Source organism: Scardinius erythrophthalmus (genome assembly GCF_964197995.2).
Source record: "Scardinius erythrophthalmus genome assembly, chromosome: 24".
NCBI classification, from domain to species: domain Eukaryota; kingdom Metazoa; phylum Chordata; class Actinopteri; order Cypriniformes; family Leuciscidae; genus Scardinius; species Scardinius erythrophthalmus.
In genome coordinates this window covers 7,890,256-7,912,603 of record NC_138244.1, presented here as the reverse complement: position 1 = coordinate 7,912,603, position 22,348 = coordinate 7,890,256, and the positions used below count along the sequence as shown (strand labels likewise).

General features: G+C 37.9%; 1 protein-coding gene across 3 annotated transcripts in view; it reads right to left on the bottom strand.

The window, feature by feature from the left end:
• Window positions 1-17,279: 17,279 nt before the first annotated feature.
• lingo1a (leucine rich repeat and Ig domain containing 1a) overlaps window positions 17,280-22,348 on the bottom strand; it is a 76,479-nt gene continuing 71,410 nt past the window's right edge. For 2 of the 3 annotated variants that reach the window (XM_081355595.1, XM_081355594.1), the window contains one exon: window positions 17,280-21,251. In XM_081355595.1, the coding sequence (XP_081211721.1) occupies window positions 19,389-21,239 (1,851 nt within the window). In that variant the 5' untranslated portion in view covers window positions 21,240-21,251 and the 3' untranslated portion in view covers window positions 17,280-19,388. The remainder of the gene's footprint in view (window positions 21,252-22,348) is intronic. The other variant, XM_081355596.1, reaches the window with a different exon arrangement.

The window sequence follows — 22,348 nt, the reverse complement described above, 5'->3', positions numbered from 1 at the left end:
AGTGTCACACGATCCTTCAGAAATCATTCTAATATGCTGATCAATGCTGAAAACAGTTGTGATGCTTCATATTTTTGTGGAAACGACTTTTTTCAGGATTCAGCCCTGTTCCCTATGTGCATACAATTACAGTAATTACAATAACTGGGTAATAACTAGCTACTAACCCTGAACCTACTCCTAAACTTAACCTCTGTAGTTATATATATATATTATATTACCCAGTATTTTCTTAGGTAAGTACACTGTAGGATAAAGATGACTAAAATAAAGTGTAACCGGATTCTTAAAGCTCAGAAGAACAGCATTTATTTGAATTAGAAACTTTTGTAACATTATAAATGCCTTTACTGTCAATTTTGATCAATTTAATGGGTCCTTTTTAAATAAAACTATTCATTTCTTTCTTTTAAAACAAAAATCTTACCGACTAATTGCACAAAGAACTAGAGAATAATAGTTCTTTTTGGAACTCAGAAATAATAAAAAAAGCCTTTTGCTTTTAATTAGAACCTCTATTTTTAACAGTGAAGGTGATGTGATAATATGCAAATCTTCAGTTTCTTGCTGTTTTTGATGAAATGTAGCCCCTTTTCTCTTTCTGTGACTGTGGTAATTAAGAGCTCTTTGAAGCCTGTGGATTTATACAGTATGACATTCTTCAGGGAGAGTAGTTGACAACTCTTTTATAGATGGAGACCTGAACGGAGACTTTCTTAGATAAGCTACACTGTAAAAAAAAGGGAGTTACATCGGTAAGAAATGCAATTTACCACATAAAACACATTAGACCTGCAGTGTGAACAGAGTCTGCAACAAGTCATTTCATATTGCAGAATATCACTGATTTGTTAAAGACCTCCTGTGGGGAAAATCAAGTGGTGTTCTTAATATGCTTTAAGACAAACCATATGCAAATTCATAAGTCCATGCTATTGCTATCTCCTTAAAACTAAAGTTTAACAAAGACAGTCATAAAAACGTGGTTTGAAATGGCCCGTTTCCTACCGTCACAAACAATCCCATCAACGTGTGGGGAAGGTTTATTCCACTCACTTTCTATGATGGTCAAAGCGTTCGGATGCTGAGTTTTAGAAGGCAGCTGAGACTCTGAGATGGCGAACGGGAACATGGTTTGTGTAACATTAGCAACACATTATTAGCTGTTTGATAACGTAGCCAAACAACAGGCTAATCATATAAATTACTGTTATGTGTGACACTGTATAATTCAAACATATATGGTGGTATATTCCAATATTCCCACTTGCCATTGTTTTGCATTTACTACAGTTGACTGAGTGGATCAGTCAGAGGTGGTGTGAGTGAGTGGAGGCGGGGCTCATTTGCATATTCATGAATCTGCGTATACTAAATGAAGCAATGGTGTAGACAAGTTACAATCAAGCTTTAAGGCATGAAGAAATTATTTACATTATATTGCAGGGTTCACTTTATTAGAGTCATATAAAACCGTGCTTAAGTATAATGACAATGAACATTTATTGTGTTGCTAATTTATACTTTGCTAATAAGGAAAGGTTCAGTTTCCTAAAAAAATAATTAATTGGCTAAATTAGACATTTTGCAATTTGAAGATTCAAATTGGTTCAATAAAGTTGCATTACTGGGCGCAATTATTAAGAGACTAATTAAACACACCTACACACGCTTGTTTTTATATCATAGAGATCGAGGGAATGTTCCACTGACGTCTATTGTTCTTTAATTAACATAACTGTAATTAGTATAGGCTTTTGGCCTATTTCAGGTAATATAATACACAATTTAGTCATTTTATGAAGCCGTTTTCTTTGTAGCAACGACCAGGTAGGTTTGTGAAGGCACTCTCAAACCTGACACACACATACAGAGGCCTTTCTTTTTAAACAGATGTCTTTTCTACCTTCACACACACACCCTCACACACCAGTGTGATATATGAGGAACAGAGCTATCATTCTGGCAGGTTACGCACCCTCAATTTAATTGGAAAACATGGCTCATCATTTAAACAAGACATTCGTATGGTTTCGTCTGAATGACAATAAATCACCATAAATGTCCCATTTTCAGCTCTATCCATTTTTTAAATGTGTCACGTCTGCACAGGTCTCGGCGGTCTCGGCCCCTCCAGCGATATGAAGATCCCATCACACGAAATCCATTAACCCTGCACATGCTCTGCTTTGAGCCTGACAGAGGAATATCAGGAGCGATCGAGAGAGCAGAGCCACTGTGAAGAACAGCTGTAAGGTACAGGTTGTCAAATGATTCAATCAAATCGATTCACAAAAAATCACACTTAGAATTTTAAAGTGCCCCTATTATGCTTTTTCTGGATATTACCTTTCATGTAGTGTGTAATAAAGCCATTTGTGAATGTAAAAGGTCTGCAAAGACCAAAGTGCAAGACAAATTGAGTTATTGTCTCCCAAAAAAAAAAGAACTGATTCTGAACTTCCTGAAACAAGGCGTTCCAGTCTTACTTCCTGCTTGAACCAATGAAGCTTTGTAACAAATTTGCATAATGCTAGCCTATGGTCTTCATTGGCAGTGAAATACGTCTACTTTGACCCTCAAACACTGTAGTTGTAGCTGAGGACTGGAAGAGTTTGGTTCATGTTGTCGACATGTCGAGAAGACGCTGTTTTCTGAGATACGAAAGCAAATTCACTTTGCTGCACTTCCAAAGGATGAGGACTCAAAGCTTGAATTGATACGATAAAACTGACGCCATCGTTACTGTTCGTATCACTGTCCACAAGTGCTGAGGAAGATCTGGAGCTGAAGTTCAGATATGCTTATCGTTTTGTTTCCGACATGTGCTGTAAGCGATAGACCAATCACAACAGACTGGGCCATCGGACCAATCAGAGCAGAGCAGGCTCTTAGAAAGGCGGGGTTTAGAGAGACCGAATCCTTTATCGAACCGTTTCAGACACTGTGAGACAAGAGCTGATGCTACAACGTATATTATGAGAAAATGTAAGTGTTTTTTACCTTGGATGCATGCAATCCTTTTGTAGGAGATTTCCAAAACTTTAAAAAATAGCATAATAGGCGCACTTTAAATTATTATTCAGTTTATAGAAAAGTCAGTGCAGACATATTTTAGTTTGGCTTTTAGGTAGATTATTGAGTTGTAAAAGCATTTTTAGAATTGGATCATGGCCAAATCATGATCTGAATCGAATCGAATCATGAGGTTCAGAAAGCTTCCCTCTCCATTAATGAACAGGATAAAGGTGCTCTTCCTTTCAGGACTGAACCCAGATTATTTTAGTTGCTATGTGTTTGATGTGTAAAATCACCAGAGGAAACTGAATCTTATTCCCCTCTGTTGTATTTTCAGCTCAGCCGCACTGTTTCCTAATTATCTCTGTTTTAGTATTTGGATCTGATGAAAGCCTAAGGCAAAAATAAAATAACCAGTAGCGTGTTTACTACAGAAGAGGAGATTTAAAAAAAAGAAAAAGAAAATAATATTAACATACAGTCACACACTGCGTGGTAAATAATATTCAGCCGAAAATATGAATAACAGGCTCTGATGATTGATAGTGGAGTCCAAAAATCTCAGAGCAATTAAAAAAATGCTTTTATTTAGGATTTATTCTAATTTAATACATTATCACATTTAAACGAAAAAATAAACAGGCGTACAGTGTGTGTGTATATATATATATATATATATATATATATATATATATATATATATACACACACCACACACACATATACATACATACATATATATATATATATATATATATATATATATATATATATATATTTATATATTATATATATATAAATATATACACACGCTGCAATTATATTATCATCATAACAATTTAAGTGAAAAGTTTTTTTTTTATATTGTATTATATACTTTTAGGTTTTTAATCACAGTAAAGCAGCTGCATAAAATCCACAGTTTTCTGCAAAACATTTACTTACATAATATTTCTTTCTTTTACATTTTATTTTAAATCCAATCTGTTTATTTTCAGGTTTAAATTTGATTTTGTCTTAGACTTTTGGACCTCACTCTATATAAATACATAAAATGCGATAGTTAATGTGGTGAAATAAGAAAAGAAATCACTCATATTCCCATATAGATATAAATATGTATTACATCAGCTAAGAAATTCAACAGATGACAGAACATATTTTATAAAATAAATGTCAGTATATGCATTAGTTTGATGTTGATACAATAAAAGCGAAGGTTTGGTTCTGACTTGAGAGCACGAGACACTAAACATCATATTTGCATATGAAAGTTGTTTGCTCCTGATTTTTCAGCCCGACCTCTGACATGCTTGACACACGTGCGTGTTTCTTCCTCCTGAGACTGAGGTATTGAGCACATTAGTTTTCTGCAACCACTCTGAATGCGTTGCGCTTTAAACACCACTTGTTGCCATGACTACAGGTTGCCTTCCAGCTTTTCAGACGTGCACCTTTCAACCTACGGAAAACCCACCGCACCACATCAGAGATAAACTTTGTATCATTGCTGAACCGATCGGCTTCTTTTAGGCCAAATGTTCTGCGTCTCTAATCTCGAGAGGGTTGTGTTTCTGTCCCACAGCTCAGGACTGTTGCCCTCTGCAGGCTCACTGGCTCACAGCTGCGGTTCAAAAGCAGCCCGATGTCCAGTGGGAGCATCCGAGGACATCACGAGGAACAGCTGAGCTCAGGTCTCTTAAAAAAAGAATAACTAGAACAAAACAAGCTTTAAATAAAGCAGCTGAATTTTACAGAAGCCTCTCAGATGTGTGTGTGTGTGTGTTTCTGCTGAGGCACAATGAATGACCAACTGGCCTTAAAGTTTGCTGTTTGGTTAAAGGCAAATTCTGGGTTCAGTTGAGCTCAAAGATAGCTTCAACTATCCCTTATTTTCTTTAAAAAAATATATATCAAGGTTAATATATATTTATATCGATTAATCGTGACTAATTGATTTGACAGTGCTATATATTATGTATATAGTGCCATCTGAAATTTTCTTCTAGAATGATAATTTTTATCAAGCTCGTATATTTATTAAGTTCAATAATTTCACTTAAATGGCAATACAAATTACCTATTAATTGTCATTTAAGTGAAATTTCAGATGGCACTTTTGCATCTGAACTCTTCATATATATATATATATATATATATATATATATATATATATATATATATATACATACATACACTCACCTAAAGGATTATTAGGAACACCTGTTCAATTTCTCATTAATGCAATTATCTAATCAACCAATCACATGGCAGTTGCTTCAATGCATTTAGGGGTGTGGTCCTGGTCAAGACAATCTCCTGAACTCCAAACTGAATGTCAGAATGGGAAAGAAAGGTCATTTAAGCAATTTTGAGCGTGGCATGGTTGTTGGTGCCAGACGGGCCGGTCTGAGTATTTCACAATCTGCTCAGTTACTGGGATTTTCACGCACAACCATTTCTAGGGTTTACAAAGAATGGTGTGAAAAGGGAAAAACATCCAGTATGCGGCAGTCCTGTGGGCGAATATGCCTTGTTGATGCTAGAGGTCAGAGGAGAATGGGCCGACTGATTCAAGCTGATAGAAGAGCAACTTTGACTGAAATAACCACTCGTTACAACCGAGGTATGCAGCAAAGCATTTGTGAAGCCACAACACGCACAACCTTGAGGCGGATGGGCTACAACAGCAGAAGACCCCACCGGGTACCACTCATCTCCACTACAAATAGGAAAAAGAGGCTACAATTTGCACGAGCTCACCAAAATTGGACAGTTGAAGACTGGAAAAATGTTGCCTGGTCTGATGAGTCTCGATTTCTGTTGAGACATTCAGATGGTAGAGTCAGAATTTGGCGTAAACAGAATGAGAACATGGATCCATCATGCCTTGTTACCACTGTGCAGGCTGGTGGTGGTGGTGTAATGGTGTGGGGGATGTTTTCTTGGCACACTTTAGGCCCCTTAGTGCCAATTGGGCATCGTTTAAATGCCACAGCCTACCTGAGCATTGTTTCTGACCATGTCCATCCCTTTATGACCACCATGTACCCATCCTCTGATGGCTACTTCCAGCAGGATAATGCACCATGTCACAAAGCTCGAATCATTTCAAATTGGTTTCTTGAACATGACAATGAGTTCACTGTACTAAAATGGCCCCCACAGTCACCAGATCTCAACCCAATAGAGCATCTTTGGGATGTGGTGGAACGGGAGCTTCATGCCCTGGATGTGCATCCCACAAATCTCCATCAACTGCAAGATGCTATCCTATCTATATGGGCCAACATTTCTAAAGAATGCTTTCAGCACCTTGTTGAATCAATGCCACGTAGAATTAAGGCAGTTCTGAAGGCGAAAGGGGGTCAAACACAGTATTCCTAATAATCCTTTAGGTGAGTGTATATACAAATAAATAAATATATAAATATGTATGTACTTGACTTATCGCTCATTTTCTTTAAAAAAATAAAAAATTCGAGTTTACGGCAATGCACTTACAATGGAAGTGAATGGGGACAGTATTTGGACATTTAAATGCAGAAATATCAGGTTGATCTTTTTTTTAAATGTGTATTATTTGAGCTTTGAAGTTGCTCTCATCAATTTTACGTTTGTTTTAGGGTTTTTGGCGTTACGTTGTCATGGCCATAACGTTGACATTGGATATAACTTGAACCAAAAAAGGTTACTATGTGATTTTTTTCACACTAAAATCCTGTTAACATGCAAATTGTTCAAATCTTGTGTCTATACTATTGAAACAGTTAGCATTTTAATTGGCTTCCATTTTAAGTGCCTTCCTGGAACCCAGATTTCTGCTTTTTTAAAGATAAGGAGGGACAAGTGGAAATTATTTCCTTGTGGTAATCAACATAATGCCACAAATGCAGTCAATTTAACTCAAACCCAGAATACTCTTTTAAAGATCACGGCTAAAAAAAAGGTTGTAGGTTGAAACGCCTCAAGGGACAATGAACTTTACCAATTGGTGGCCAATCACTATTGCGCCACTGCGCAAGACAATGAACCTCGGGGTATTTGTACGATAAGTTGGTTTGGAGACGCAAATGTCCACTAATGGAGTAATAACTAAGCCAAACATATCCTCGAGCATCAATGTTCCCCATGACACTTTTTTTTTGCTAGCGCTTGCACATGTCACAGCAGTGCTCTGTCTGAGTGAACAAATACTCATTTAATCTAATGAGCATCTGAAGAACAGTCTGAAACACACCCCAGAGAGCAGAAAACACATCTGAGCACAAGTATTACTCAGACGCTGGGAGAGACTAAAGCACTTTAAAGGAACAGGACAATCTAAATTTGAATCAGGCTGTAGATTAAAGCGGAGCAGTTATTGATGTCTGGCTTCTGAAGCCCAAACACACTTTGCAAATACTCACAAATCCGGCTCCGTAGAGGGATTCGAGACAGAAGATGGAATTGAACAGCAGGGTTGTGTAAAATTCTGAATTTAATAAGAGGCTCCCTTACAATGCTTGAATGTGAATTTGATTTGAATAGGCAACGCCCCACTGGAAGTTGAATATAGGATATGAATGAAATGAAGAGGAATTCACTGAATTTCATTTCAAAGAAATCCAGCAGTCACACATCAGAGGAATTTCATTAGTCCAATAAAAGTTTTATGAATCAAATAATCCTGATTAATTATTCCTTATGTAGAAAAGATTTTTCCCCTAACTGATAAAACTTATTTTTCTAAGCAAAAGTGTTTTTTTTTTATTTTGCCATACAGCATTGGAAAAAAGTTTTAAAAGGTTAAAGAGTGAATTTAAAATAATGAATCCAGAAAATATACATTAATATAATATAATATAATATAATATAATATAATATAATATAATATAATATAATATAATATAATATAATATAATATAATATTAGTGCTGACAAATCGATTAACCATGATTAATAGCATCTAACATAAGTTTTTGTGTATATATATACATATATACACATACTGTACACATATATAGACTTACACAGACACACACACAATGTTGTTAGATGCGATTAATCGATTTGACAGCCCTAAATGTAATATAACTGTTAAAAAGTTGATAAAATATATCAATTAATTATTTCATTACATGCACAATGCACATACTATATATATATATATATACAAACTTTTATGTTAGATGCGATTTATCGTGATTAATCGATTTGACAGCACTTACACACACACACACACACACACACACACACACACACACACTTTTTTTTAGGCCTACTTAATTTCCAATCATAAATTTTTTTGGGGGGTAAATGCAAAAATGCTTTTAAAAATAAATATTTTGGACGATACTTATATTTAAACTGGAATGATATACAATAAATGTGTAAATTAAAAGACAATGTTTAAAGGTCACAGGTGTTCAAATGTGTTCTAACGAGGAACAATCGATAAAGCGACAAGCGAAAAAAACCCTCTGAGTCTGAGTTTTAGTCCTGACTGGACAGGACATTTTGTCAGTCGTCTGGTTTCTATTTCTGCATGTAGCGTTTCAAGTCACTTATGAGGTTTGATGATGTTTAGGATACTGCCTAATGATAAACAGCATAAACTACTGCACAAATAAATACAGCACAAGGACTGAACTCTATGCTGCTGATTACACAAGTAAACGGATCGTAGTTCGTATGTAAAAGTTACTCTAGAGCTACGAATAAAATGAAAATGTGAGGAAAAGCTATGCAAATCTCCAGCTCTGAATAATGGATATTCTGATTACATGTCGAACTGAAGCTCTGCCACTTTCTCCGATTGAGGTAAAACTGTATTAAGTGCACGTATAATCTCTGTATCCATGACAATTCTGCTCCAAATCCTGAATAATAGTTCTGTACAGGAGCATTAGGGATAAGAACGTAATGCAGCGCATCTCAGAGCGAACCCTCCGCCAGCCTGAGAGCATTCAGGGTTTAGTGCACATTAATCTAGCAGTCTAAAGTTACACAAACAGAGCACTTAAACAGAGCCTGATGTATCCCGACACAGGCCTCGGCAAAATAATGCTACAGTGTGTACAAACAAAAAAATGCATTAATGCCGAGTACATGGGAGCTGCCATCACAGAGCAAGCCCACCGAGGGCTACAGCGACGATCCTGTGGGATTATGAACAGTATGATATCTCATAGATACTCTTAAAATATTCTGCTTTATCTGAGGGAACAGCCACCGGCCCGACAGCGCCGTAGAAAGGCCAGCGTTGTGCTGAGATTTGAGACTCTGATGCGCTCGAGAACCACACATTCTTATCTCAGCGTGTGTCATAGAGTATATCCCGGCATCAGCGGATCTGATGAATGACAGATATATAGAAAATATTCATATGAAGTTTTCTAGGCCACTGCAGGGGAATCTTGGCCAAAAAGAGAATAAAAACTTGAGCTCTGTTCCAAAAACTAGTGAGCTGCCTATGTAGGCAACATTTTGAAGCACACTCCAGACATTAAGCCTGTTCCCAAAAGTAGATTGCTTAAATATGTAAAAATATGTTTCCCTTTAAGATATAGTTATATAGTTGCCCCTGCCCTATATATATATAACTTTTTTTTTTTTTTTACTGTGTATATTGCAAATGTATGCAACATTTTCAAATGCCAAAATATTGTCCAAATATCAAGGGCCAAGAAAATTTATTTTCAATCTTAATTAAATTTTATTTACAGTCTATGAAATAAATAATTAAAGAAGTAACTATTTTCTGTTTTCTGATAATGTAAATACACTTATGTAACTTAAATATATTTGCTATATATATATATAATAAATATATATATATATATATGTATAATAAATATATATATATATATATTATATATATATATAATACTTATATATATATATATATATATATATATATATATATATATTTAAAATACACTTTAAAATATTTATGTATAATTATATATGAACATACATAAATGTATGTATATTATCTCAAAAACATAAAACAATTAAATACTTTAAGATTTTAAATGAATTTTCTTGCCCCTTGAATATATATATAGGGTTAGGTATGTATGTATATATATATATATATATATGAAAACCTAGTGTGCTGTTTTATTGTTTACTACCTACATAATCAGATGTGTGTGTATAACAACAGGTTTTACAAACAGCCAAGGTGAACATTGTCCAAAAAAGTCACGTTTTTCCTTTTTTTACATGACTGTAACAGAGGCTAATGAATTTTGATTATTTTTAAACAAAATGAGGGGATAAGAGATTAATTTCCCGTAGAGCTCAGAGCATCAGCCATGCATCTGTGAAATGCTGTTTAAAACCCAGTGTAAACTCCATGGGTCTGACCGTCAGCCTCTGGCCGGAAGCCCACAGCCAGCAAATATTGCCAAACAATAAACAGCACGAAACTAATGTGATTTCAAATGCCACGTTTGCCCCTTACAGCTGAACTGATCCGTGAAAATGCTTTTTGTCACGGCACAAAGACAATTTGACAGTATTGATAGAGCACTTTATGAGGATAATCATAATCTGGTTCCTGTTTTTGAAAGGCAATCCATGAGGCATTTTTGCACTACTTAGATGACAGCGGATAACATGTGTATGAGGTTTTACCATAAAATGACCTGCAGTAATCAATAATCATGAACAGATTGCATGTAAAATGAACAAAAAGCATCATTAAAAGAAAAGTCCAGCCAAAAATGCCACATCAGCCGTTTTTTTTTTCTTGGACGAACTATGCCTTTAAATGTGGCACGTTCCAGGTGAGCGGGATTCCTCAGAGAACAGGTGTCCGCTCTGAATGTGTGTTTCAGACACATTACTGTGACCGAGAATTCACTGGCATTTAATACAAAGACTTTGACCAATAGGAAAAGGCCAACAAAAAGAAAGCAGGTGAAGCCTCTTACCTCTCTGCAGGGTTACTCAAAGCACATGAAGCGTGTGAGCATGGCAGGTGTTCATCTTCTGCACAGGTGTTTGCCGCTGTCTCTGACAGCATTAAACACTGACATCTGGACGATGAGCACAGCTGATTTAGCTTCAGATGTTGTTTGTGAACAATGCAATCAGTAACCACGTTTCCATTACAGATTTGCATTACAGATATTTTCGAAATGTCGATAAAATCTATTGCAAAATGACGGCATTTCCATTGTTATGTGACTAAAACTTCATTTTTTCCTTTCGCGACAAGTCATTCCAAACATCATGGAAACCGATGTTGGTAGGTTTACGTATATCCCAGCCACCGCACTAGCCATTATTTTTAATGTAAGGAGACGTAGTTGTGTTCTCCAAGCATTACTGCATGGCAAGGAAAGCTGTTTCTCTTTCATATCTGCTTCAAGGTCTTGATACTTGTGGCATTTCTTTGTTGTTTATAATCCAGTAGGCCTATTCTTGTAATACTTTTGTTTATTATGATTTTAATAAAGAACTGTAGGCGCGGTTCCATTACAGATTTGCACACAACTTTTGCGAATTTTTCTAAAAAAACTATTTCGAAATGACGGCGTTATTCAGGAATCCATTATTCCTGTAATTCTTTTGCCTTATATGAATTTAATAAAGAGCTTTGTTTCGTATTCTGTCTAAACACACCGCGTCATCTACGTCAGCTGACCTGTACATGAGCAAAAACTGTTTCCATTGCAGTTTCGTGAAATATTTATTTTTCAAATTGCCTGAAAAAACAACCACGTGCGAGCGTAAAAACGTTTTTTGTGATAAATGGGAGTTTTTGCGAAATTGTTTCCTTTGGCCGTATTTTCAATTCGCAATTTCAATTTGCACAATTTGAAGGGTAATGGAAACCCAGCTAATATTGACGTGTTTCCATTGGGCATATTTTCAATTCCCAATTTGCACAATTTGAAGTGTAGGCCTAATGGAAACGCGGGGTCCGTGTAACGCTTCACAATTCAGTTTTCAGACCATACAATGCAAATGCAAAAATGAAAAATTGAAACCAGACATTAATTTTTCTTGTTTTTCCAGTTACATTATCAATGGATATTTGCATTTTTCTCCCCTTTTTCAATTTTACTTTTGCTAAATTGTGACTTCAGAAACAAACATTCGAATAAATGAAATCTAACCGATTTTCTATTTTTCCATTTTTCGTCTTGTAATTTGTGCCGTGGGCGGTACCATTAGCACGGGGGTGTGGCCGTGGACTAACTTTACTATCATTTCATTGATGTAACTGCTTTATTTACACTGCATGCACGTTTGAGGAGAAGTTTAAAAGACGGAACACAGGACGACATTTTTCACCCAAAGTGCCATCATTTTTATTATTAATAGTCTGTGCTAAATTATAAGGCAGTCTCGGACCGGCCATCGTGAGCAGCCGGGAAAAGTGAAATCCCAGTGGCCTGGGTATGATTTGGCACATTGCCCTTGTTTGTATTTACCTATCCATTTTTACTTTATTTTATTAATATATAGCTATCCTTGTTGTTGTTCATTTTACATGGTAGGCCTACAGTAGCCTAGGCAGCCACAACCATGAGATCCAGACAGTTCATTTTCAGTGCAGCAGAACGGGGGTGGTTCGCGAGATCCTTCACGGGAATCTAGAATAACGATAAAAGTTATAGCCTACTAAGCAAAAATATAGAAAAAAATAACCATACCCCCCCCCCCTCTCGTTTGTAGGCTAATACAATATTTAATGTCTATAGTACTGATTCATTATCGAATGGCGAATTTAATGTGCTCGAATAAATAAATAAAAAACAAGCTGGGCAATGTGCCAAACGTAGCAAGATATTTCTGTTTATTTATTGAAAATAAATAAATATTATTGCTCTTGATTTGCAGCATAGTTAGCTATAGCCTATCGCCTCATATCCCAGCGAACTGCTTCTATTGTAATGAAAGTTCTACAACTGTGCTAGATTTAAGGGCATTTTACGGGAACGAGAAGCACAGAAACTCGAAGCGGATGCCGTGGTAACGAACAATGCCCGCTATAGTGAAAACATCTGCATCTTTATTGTATTGTAGGCTAGGCTATTACAAACGAGAGCTAAAAACCTAACAAAAAAAAAAAAAAAAAAAAAAAAAAAAAAGAAGCTTTTTTCCTATATTTTCGCTTGGTAGTATTTTTATTAATAAGGTCAATACAAACAGGTAGGGCAATGTGCCAAATCATATCCAGGCCACCGGGATTTCACTTTTGCCGGCTGCTCCCGATGGCCGGTCCGAGACTGCCTTATAATTTAGCACAAGTAGACTATTAGCCTAATAATAAAAGTTATGGCACTTTGGGTGAAAAATATTGTCCTGTGTTCCGTCTTTTAAACTTTTAAACTCCTCAAACGTGCATGCAGTGTAAATAAAGCAGTTACATCAATGAAATGTTGGTAGTTAGTCCACGGCCACACCCCCGTGCTAATGGTACCGCCCACGGCGCAAATTACAAGACGAAAAATGGAAAAATAGAAAATCGGTTAGATTTCATTTATTCAAATGTTTGTTTCTGAAGTCACAATTTAGCAAAAGTAAAATTCAAAAAAGGGGAGAAAAAGGCGAATATCCATTGATAATGTAACTGGAAAACCAACAAAAAAGAATGTCTGGTTTCAATTTTTCATTTTTGCATTTGCATTGTATGGTCTGAAAACTGAATTGTGAAGCGTTACACGGACCACGCGGCATATGTTATGTCAAATATTAACACTTTAATTTCTCTTTCAGTAAAGGGTATGTTTACACGGCACTACCCGCATTTCCATTACCCTTCAAATTGCGCAAATTGAAATTGCGAACTGAAAATACGCCCAATGGAAACACGTCAATTTCGCAAAAACTCCCATTTATCGCAAAATTTTTTTTACGCTCGCATGAGGTGGTTTTTCAGGCAATTCGAAAAAGAAATATTTCGCAAAACTGCAATGGAAACAGTTTTTGCGCATTTACAGGTCACCTGACGTAGATGACGCGGTATGTTTGGACAGAATACGAGACAGAGTTCTTTATTAAATTCATATAAGACGAAAGAATTACAGGAATAATGGATTCTAAACCTCAAATAAATGCCACAATCAAGAACTCGAAGCAGATATGAGGGAGAAACGCCCAGAAACACCTCATATGTGCCACTCACAAGTATAATAAGGGTCGTTCCTTACCATTAATGCTTGGAAAACACACATACATCTCCTTCGATTAATTATAATGGCTAGTGCAGTGGCTGGGATATAGTACATAAACCTACCAGTGTCCGTTGCCATGGTTTTTGGAATGATTTTACTTATCGCGAGAGGAAAAAAAAAAGTTTTAGTCGCATAACATCGGTCAATGGAAACGCTGTCATTTCGCAATAGTTTTTTGTCGACATTAAAAAAAAAATCACAAAAGTTTTGTGCAAATCTGTAATGGAAACGCGCCTAATAATGTACTAAAAACTGTATAGATGACGATGTTGTCAATATGATCCCGTTCACACGGATTCACGAAAATGACTTAAAACACTGTATTATTCATGCCAGGCCAGTAGTTGGCGATGTCACTTTGTAAAGAAACAACATGCATATAGTCTGAACACCTAATACACGTCTTTGTTTTCACAAATTCATGTTTTTGTGGTTTACACTGAGGCGATAACGGTATCGGTTTTAAGAACTTGAACTTTTAAACCCGTTTTCAAAAGTTTGTGTTCCAGAGGCGTGCTTTGTGATTTTAATCCTGTCTGAATCTGCCATGTCTGTGTTTTTCTCACACAACCTCAGAAAAAAAAAAAAAAAAAAAAAGCTAAGCTAACAACTTTTTCAAAGACCAATGAATTATAGAAAATAACAGACATGCTTGTCATATGTGAATAAATTAAATTAAGTAAGGTTTAATTCTGGCCAAAATATATATGAAATATGATAATATTATGAAATATAATTCAAGATTCAAGATTCAAATAGCTTTATTGGCAGTGAAAGAAATATTTACATTGCCAAAACATTCATAACACTATACAAAAAAATAAAAAAAAAAAAATAAATAATATGTATATTAAAAAAAATCAGACAGACATCGGAATCGTGGCAAACTCTGAAGACTTTTAGTTGAATGAGAATATAGAAATCTTCTTATCAAGAGAGATGTACCTTAGTTCAAAAGAGTTATACTCTTTAAAACATCTCAAAAGTACTTAAGAAAATGAATTAGCTTGTGCTAATACTCACAAACAATGTCAAAGTTTCTCAAATTGGGATGGTTGTGGTTGAACCTGAAGTGTATAGTTGGCTTTAATTGTGATAGATGTGTAATTCTATAAAAGGTTAAACACCAACCCTGGTTTAATACACACACTGGCACTAATTTTACCTCTCCCTCTCTCCTCCATTAGATCTGGCCTCTTTACACCCGTTCATTCATCTTCTAGTCACACATTTACATAATATTAACATAATTAACATGTGTGTGTCACTGACCAGAGGGCTGTTAAACATTGTTCACACATCTCCTCCAGCATGTTTGACATTTTAAAGTGCTGAGCGTGTAGCTTACAGCGCAGGTAGCGCTACACACGGTCAGTAATTATGCTGCACGCTAGCCTCAGGTACAAGAACTTTAGAGATAATTAATATATTAAAATTGCACTCGCATACTCTCCACTACACCCAAATGATTACAAAGGAGAATTAAAAGATGAAATTCATTGTGGTTTGGAAAGGATGCCCCTTTAAATGCATTCATGAGGACAAAGGATAGCATGCTGGCTAATGTTAGCAATAGCATGCTACTTGTACTATCTCTGCAGTATGAAGTATTGGTGCGTTCAAGTCACTTTTGTCGGAGCAAGATGGCGGTACCTACTCTTGTTTACCTACACACAAATACAGCAACTCTACTAGGAAATGAACAAAGAATGTAAATTGGATGGTTGTGTTTTTATGTTACATTTGCTGTCATCTGCAGTGATTCATTTCTAAAAATATATATTTAGGTGAGGCTTTGATTCTGAATTTTCTGTATTGACAGGAGGTGGGTGTTAAATTCATGCTGTGTTGTCTGTGATATATTTGAAAATCAGTGAGAATTAGCAGGAGAGGATATGTTATTGACAGAAGGAACTGCATGCGTTTCTAATTTAGCTGAGACTTTTATAGCAAACCAAACATACAGGAAATATCATCCCTGTCAAGGGCCATCTTTAAATCCTGTTGAAATGCATGATGACGATAAAATAAAAGCTTTTAAGATTTTAAAGTGCTCTATTCCAGTGTCTGAGAGAAATGAGCACCCTTCAAATGGATAATTATGCCTTAATCTTCAGTTCCATAGTGAAATCGTGAAACGCGCCTATCAGAGGAAATCAGAAAAGAAAACAACATTGAGAGAGGGAATGTAAGATGTCTGTGTTTGTATGCGTCAGTCTCATCCAGTAAACCCAAAACAGTTATTTTCTATTCATTAGATACATTAGTTGGAGTGCTGCATTCTGGGAGTTTTCCGGGTGATTCTGCATCTCAAAAGAAAACCATAATTTTCACTGTCTGTCTCCTTCTCCTCTTTTGACAAGTGATTACAGCATTTTTTCCAGTACTACGAGGAGGTCCATTTATTTTTCATAGTCTCAAAGCTCTGTAAAGTCCTCCAGAAAACCTCTACAGAATGCATAATATATTTTCAGTGACACCTGGACCGTGTACCACAGTTTTAATGTGCGTTCCCTGATATAATCCTGCAGGAATCATCTACCAGCTTCGACCAGGTTGGCCTTGGTAGTCCAACCAGCCGGTACTCCAGCTGATCAGCCTAAACCAGTTAAGACCAGATGATGACCACGGTTAAAACCAGTAAAACTGTTAGATTCTTTTCACCATTAAGCTTCTAATAACATTATGTTGTTCAGTAACACAACCGTCTCCTCATCTTTAGTGATTTTCTTAAGCCCTGTTCACACATACAGTGATTTTATCGGAGAAGGTCATGAGGTTGCTATACTGTTGGACACTAATAGGCACTGGATGGGCGTTAATGGGAGCTTCACAACCGGTCATAGTGAAAATCTGATTACTAATGAGATGCATTTGCTATAAAAACTAAGATGTTGTTCTATTTTGATTAGAAGCATCCAATGACTTCTAGTCTTTTTGTTGCAGCAAATCACTGTATGTGCAAACATAGAAAATAAGATGTTCTAATTCATTCTTATACATTTTCTTGTTCAGATCCTAAATATAACGTTGAGCATGCGCGGAAGATTCTTCTGCAGAACAAAATAAACAAGGCACATTTTTGGTATAAAAATCTCCATAGATTGTTTAATACAACATACCATATTTTCAACAATTCAACATCAATAAAATTGTGTTAATTAAAAAAAAGAAAACAAAATGCATATTACTTTTATTGCACAGAACAATTTAAACATTTTTCATACTAGATTTTTTCACCTTTTTAGGTCTTTTTTCTTTAGTATAAAAGAATATTATGGACCACATTAATGCACATTATCATTCTGGGCTGAATGTTGGAGAGGGCAGAGGTCATATAAAGATTTATTCGAAGTAATAGGATGAAAACAGTAGCTAGAGCACAGAGGCAGAGGATCAGAGAAAGATTCAGGTGTGCGTGTGTGTGTGCAAGTGTCAGATTAACTCTAAAGTGGATCAGTAAGGGTTAAACCATCTGTGCAGCTTCTCCATCTGCAGCCTCAGTCAGCAGTACAAACCACTTAGCGAGGCGAAACCCATCTACACCGGAGCAAAATACAGTGCATAAACACAGCTCAGTGTCCTTCCATGGAAATCACCTGCCCTGCTTGGCCCAGATTAAACACACACTTAAAACACAGCTGGACTGTGTAGCGAATTCATTAAACCATTGCATTTCTGCTTCAGACTCACTAACCAATCCATTTTTAACTAGCCTCTATCTAGCACTGCACCATTACGCTTTCTTGTCAGCACAAACAGCCTACTTTCAATTTACTCCCACTTCTTTATTCACAAACATTGCCTGCCGTGATTAACGTGGGGCCATTTCCGCCTGTGGAAACATCTGCCAAATAACGCAATCATTCTTAGTATAGATATCTGTCATTGTAACAAACCAACACCATCTGAGTCCTTAGACTTGCTGGATAACTTTGAAATGGTTTCTTTGGGCACCAAAGCTTCATATAATGTAAAGAAAAATAGATCTGAAGCCGGTAAGACAGGTCTAAGTCTACGACCATTAGACAGGTGTGAGACCAAAAGACAGGTGTACGACTCAAGAGACAGATCTGAGACCAAGAGACAGGTGTGAGACTCGGCAGCAGGTAAAGGTGATTGAGAGCTGTCGAGCACATTAACACTCTCACCTTTTGATGAAATGATTAATTCTGTTATGAACTCGCTTGCTCTCGCACATACAGTGCACACTCTGAGATAGAGCTGTACAGTCTCTGAATGAGTTTGTTATATAAAAATGTGATGCTGCAGTGCCATTAAATGGGTTTAAACCTGACCAGGCACAACAGAAATGCTCACTGCAGGCTACAATGATCATCTCTATATAAAATGAAAGCAAAACGCACAACAGAAGTTACATAATTACTGCTGATTTCTCTTGCCTAGCCATTAATCCAACAATAAACAACCTGTACTTGTTTATCCAGATGCTTGAGTCGTAAAACTCCCTCGGCTTATCTAACAAACGCATTTAAAATACAGATCCGAAAGCAAAATGAGGACCAGACAGCAGAGTGCAGATTCAAAGAAAGGAATGTGCGGTGAAAGTTGCACTATACACACATTTCTCTATAGCAGGAATGAAATGGAATCTATTATGCTCTACATTCTGTTGTTAGACACAATGTAGAAGACATTTTGGGCGAATTTGGGCAAATTCAGCCGTTAGGTTTGTTAAATGTGCTTTTCACCCCTGATTTATCTACTGTTATTCTTTCATAAAACTATTCATTTTAGTAGAAAACAAGAAATGAATGGGTTAAACAAATAAACAAACAAACAAAGAGGATGCAGGCAGCAGGACAGAAGGGAGAAGGATGCTCTGCCTTTGCATTCTGGAAGTCGACACAAAACATTTTGGAGGTTGGGGTTTTTCTTTTTTTTTTTGCCCATAAAAATCCACAGGAACTTAAGTGTTTTAAAACAAAATCCTCTCTCAAAGATATTGGTCCCCGTAGGCTGAATTTAAGCGGCATCACAGAGGACTGCGCATGAGGACATTTTCCCCCTCTCATGTTCAATATTGAACAAAAGCACATCCATCTTTAGAAAGGGGGAAAAACACCCCTCCTCTATGGGGAGCTCGTCAGAGCCAGAGGTTGTTCAGGCAGGGAATCTCTTGTTTTTGTCTTTATGAGTTTTTGAAAGGGTCTCTTGAGCTCCCTGGTTGGATTATATCATTTTCATGTTAAATTTTCGAGGGGCATCGGCGTTGCCGCTGCTGCTCATCCCAGCGTCCGATTTGCGCGGGACGTACTCTATCTCAATGTTGTGTTTGCTGTTTCCTTTGCCTCTGCTCCAAAGAAAGAGCAGAACCAGGCAGAACAGAACCACACCCAAGAAGGAGATGAAGCCCATAGTGGTGGCGATGATTAGCGTCTTTATATCAAACGGGAACGGGACAGTTGCTCTTGTTCCATTGGCTCCGTTGTCGTTGGGTTGGTTGGAGATAAACGCCAAGGTTTTGTTGGGTTGGTTGGGCCAGTCTGGCGAGTAACTGTGGACGTGCAGGTGGGCCAAAGCGGTGTCGTTTCCACCGGCGTTGCTAGCAATGCACACATACGTCCCGTTGTCCTGAATCTGAGCGTAGCGCACCTCCAGGGTGCCATCTGGGAAAACAGTGAGCCGTCCTATCGTTTTCGTGGTGATGAACTGTTTTTGTGGGGAAAGCCACATGATGACGGGCGTTGGGTCTCCGTCTGCTTGACACACGAAGTGGATGGTGGTGCCTTCGTCAACAAACTTTTGCTGTGGCTTCCGGTCTCGGATCCTAGACTTGCGACACGTGAAGTAATTGGGCTGAAGGACGTCAGGAAAGTCCTTGAACTCTTTTCCTTGAACGAACTCGGGTGAGGAGCAAGTCGGTTGCTGGCGGTTGAAGTTGAGCCTCCAGCGACGTCGGAAAACCCAAAGCAGACGGCAGTCACAAGCCAGCGGGTTGTCATACAATGCGAGGGTCTCTAGGTTCCCCACTGAATGGAACACGGCCTCCTCCAGGGTGGTAAGGGCATTGCTGGAGACATTGAGGATTTTCAGGTAGTTAAGTCCTCTGAAGGAGTAGGGCTCGATCATTGTCAGTCGACCGCCCACCAGGTGGAACTCCTGCAGTCTGAGCAGGTCATGGAGCCGGTTGCCCTCGATCATCTGGATGGGATTGTAGGACATGTTGAGGAAACGAAGATAAACCAGGTGTCGCAAAGCCAAATATGGAATCGACGTTAAGTTTGCATTAGTGATCGTTAGGGAGGTAAGATTCAATCCGTACAAGCAGTTGGTGGTCATGGTATCCAGGTAGGGCCAGTTGGCAATTTCCAGGACTTTGAGACGGTAGAGCCGCTTGAAGCTGTAATCTCTGATGCTGTTGATGTTGAGGTTTCGCAAGCGCAGCGTAACCAAGCTGTGCAGATGCGTGAAGGCCTCTGTCGGGACAGAGGTCAGGTTGCACTTCTCTAGTGTAAGCTGCTCCAAGCTGCTGAGGCCATGAAACGCCCGGTGGGATATGAAGACAAGGTCATTATCCCCAACCTCCAGAGAGCGCAGGTTGAAGAGGTCCTGGAACATGTAGTCCAGCAGAATTACGATCTTATTCTCACTGATGTCCAGCTTTGTTAGGTTACTGAGGCCTGTGAACACTCCCAACTGGATGAGCTTCAGCTTGTTGCTGCGCAGTCCCAGACTCTGCAGGCCGTACAGGTTGTTAAAAGCGCCAGGCTCAATGGCCGAGATGGTGTTTTCATTGAGCTCCAGCTCTTCCAAGTGCGGAAAGGCAGAGAACTCATCTGGGTTGATGGTTTTGATTCGATTCTTGCTGAGGTCAAGGAGTCGTGTTTCCGACGGGATCCCCTCTGGAACGGACATCAGTTTCTTGCGGTGGCATAAGACCGAGCGCTCCTGAGCATTGCACTCGCAGCGTGATGGGCAGCCCGTGGCAGAGCCAGACAGCACTGTGCCCAGCATCAAGATTAGAATGGGCTGCCAGCATGCCACCAGGAAGCTGTGCCCACTCACTTCCCCTGCTACCATCCTACCGGTTACCTGCACAGACGGAGAAAAGAGAAAAAGTGCACTGAGTTATAAAATATGAAATTCAAGGCATCCAAATCAATAAACAATTATACTGCACAGTATATTGACTAAACCTTCTCCTGTGCTATTTTCTTTGGCGAGCAGCATATGGCTCTAAAACATGAGTGAATTGTGTATTTATTGAACACTGTTCATTGAAAGAATGGAGAGGTTAAAAGTGTGTTTTACTAAGAGTTTAACTAATATAGCAGACATCATTTTCTATTTCCAAAGTGTCAACTACGTGTTTCATTACATTATAGGCTCATTAAACGACTGCACTAAGGACTGCTGGATTATTCAGAACTGTGAAAAGGAAGAGCCAATGGCGTGTACTTGCATAACTGCGTGAATTGGCACTTTTGGATTCGATCTCCTTTGTTTTGACCCCAGCTAGTTCAACTTCAAAGGCTTTTAACACACAGTAGCACTCACGCTAACTGAGCTCAGGGACTTGACTTGGAATCCATTGCAAGGGTTACATCACCATCATAAGGTATTTATGAATCCTCTAAACCTCTGGTGCACCTAACACAGCTGAGAAGTGAGTTAGAAGGCTGTTGTCCCAACCAGCATTTTCACTCTCAAATCCTGTGAGCGTTCACACTTCCATGTATGGGATCCATTTGAAACGATGGCACGGAGGCATATGTGTGAATTTATCCACAATTTTCAAGGAGAAATCCACTTCGCAGAAAGTTGGTAGCCATAAAATCGCTAGCATATGCCATCTGCGAGACAGACCAAAAGACGAGACGTTGGATTAAGACTCTGATATCTTACTTAAAGACATGCTGACCATTTAAATCTGTACACAGAGATTCTAATGCTTTCTGAAGCAGTTCAAACACTGTTCATGCACAACTGCCCTCATTTTAAAGTTTAGCTTCTTTACAGTCTTCTGAAAATCATCTTTTAGAGGAAAGTGTCCACCTTGCTATCTAATGCCTACATAGGCAATATCCGAATGAAACCTCATAAAGGACTCATTCTGAATACTCTACACTGGCAGCAACTCCACAAATAGTGTGCAAACAACCCACAGTTTGGTGTTAGCATGTTGCAAA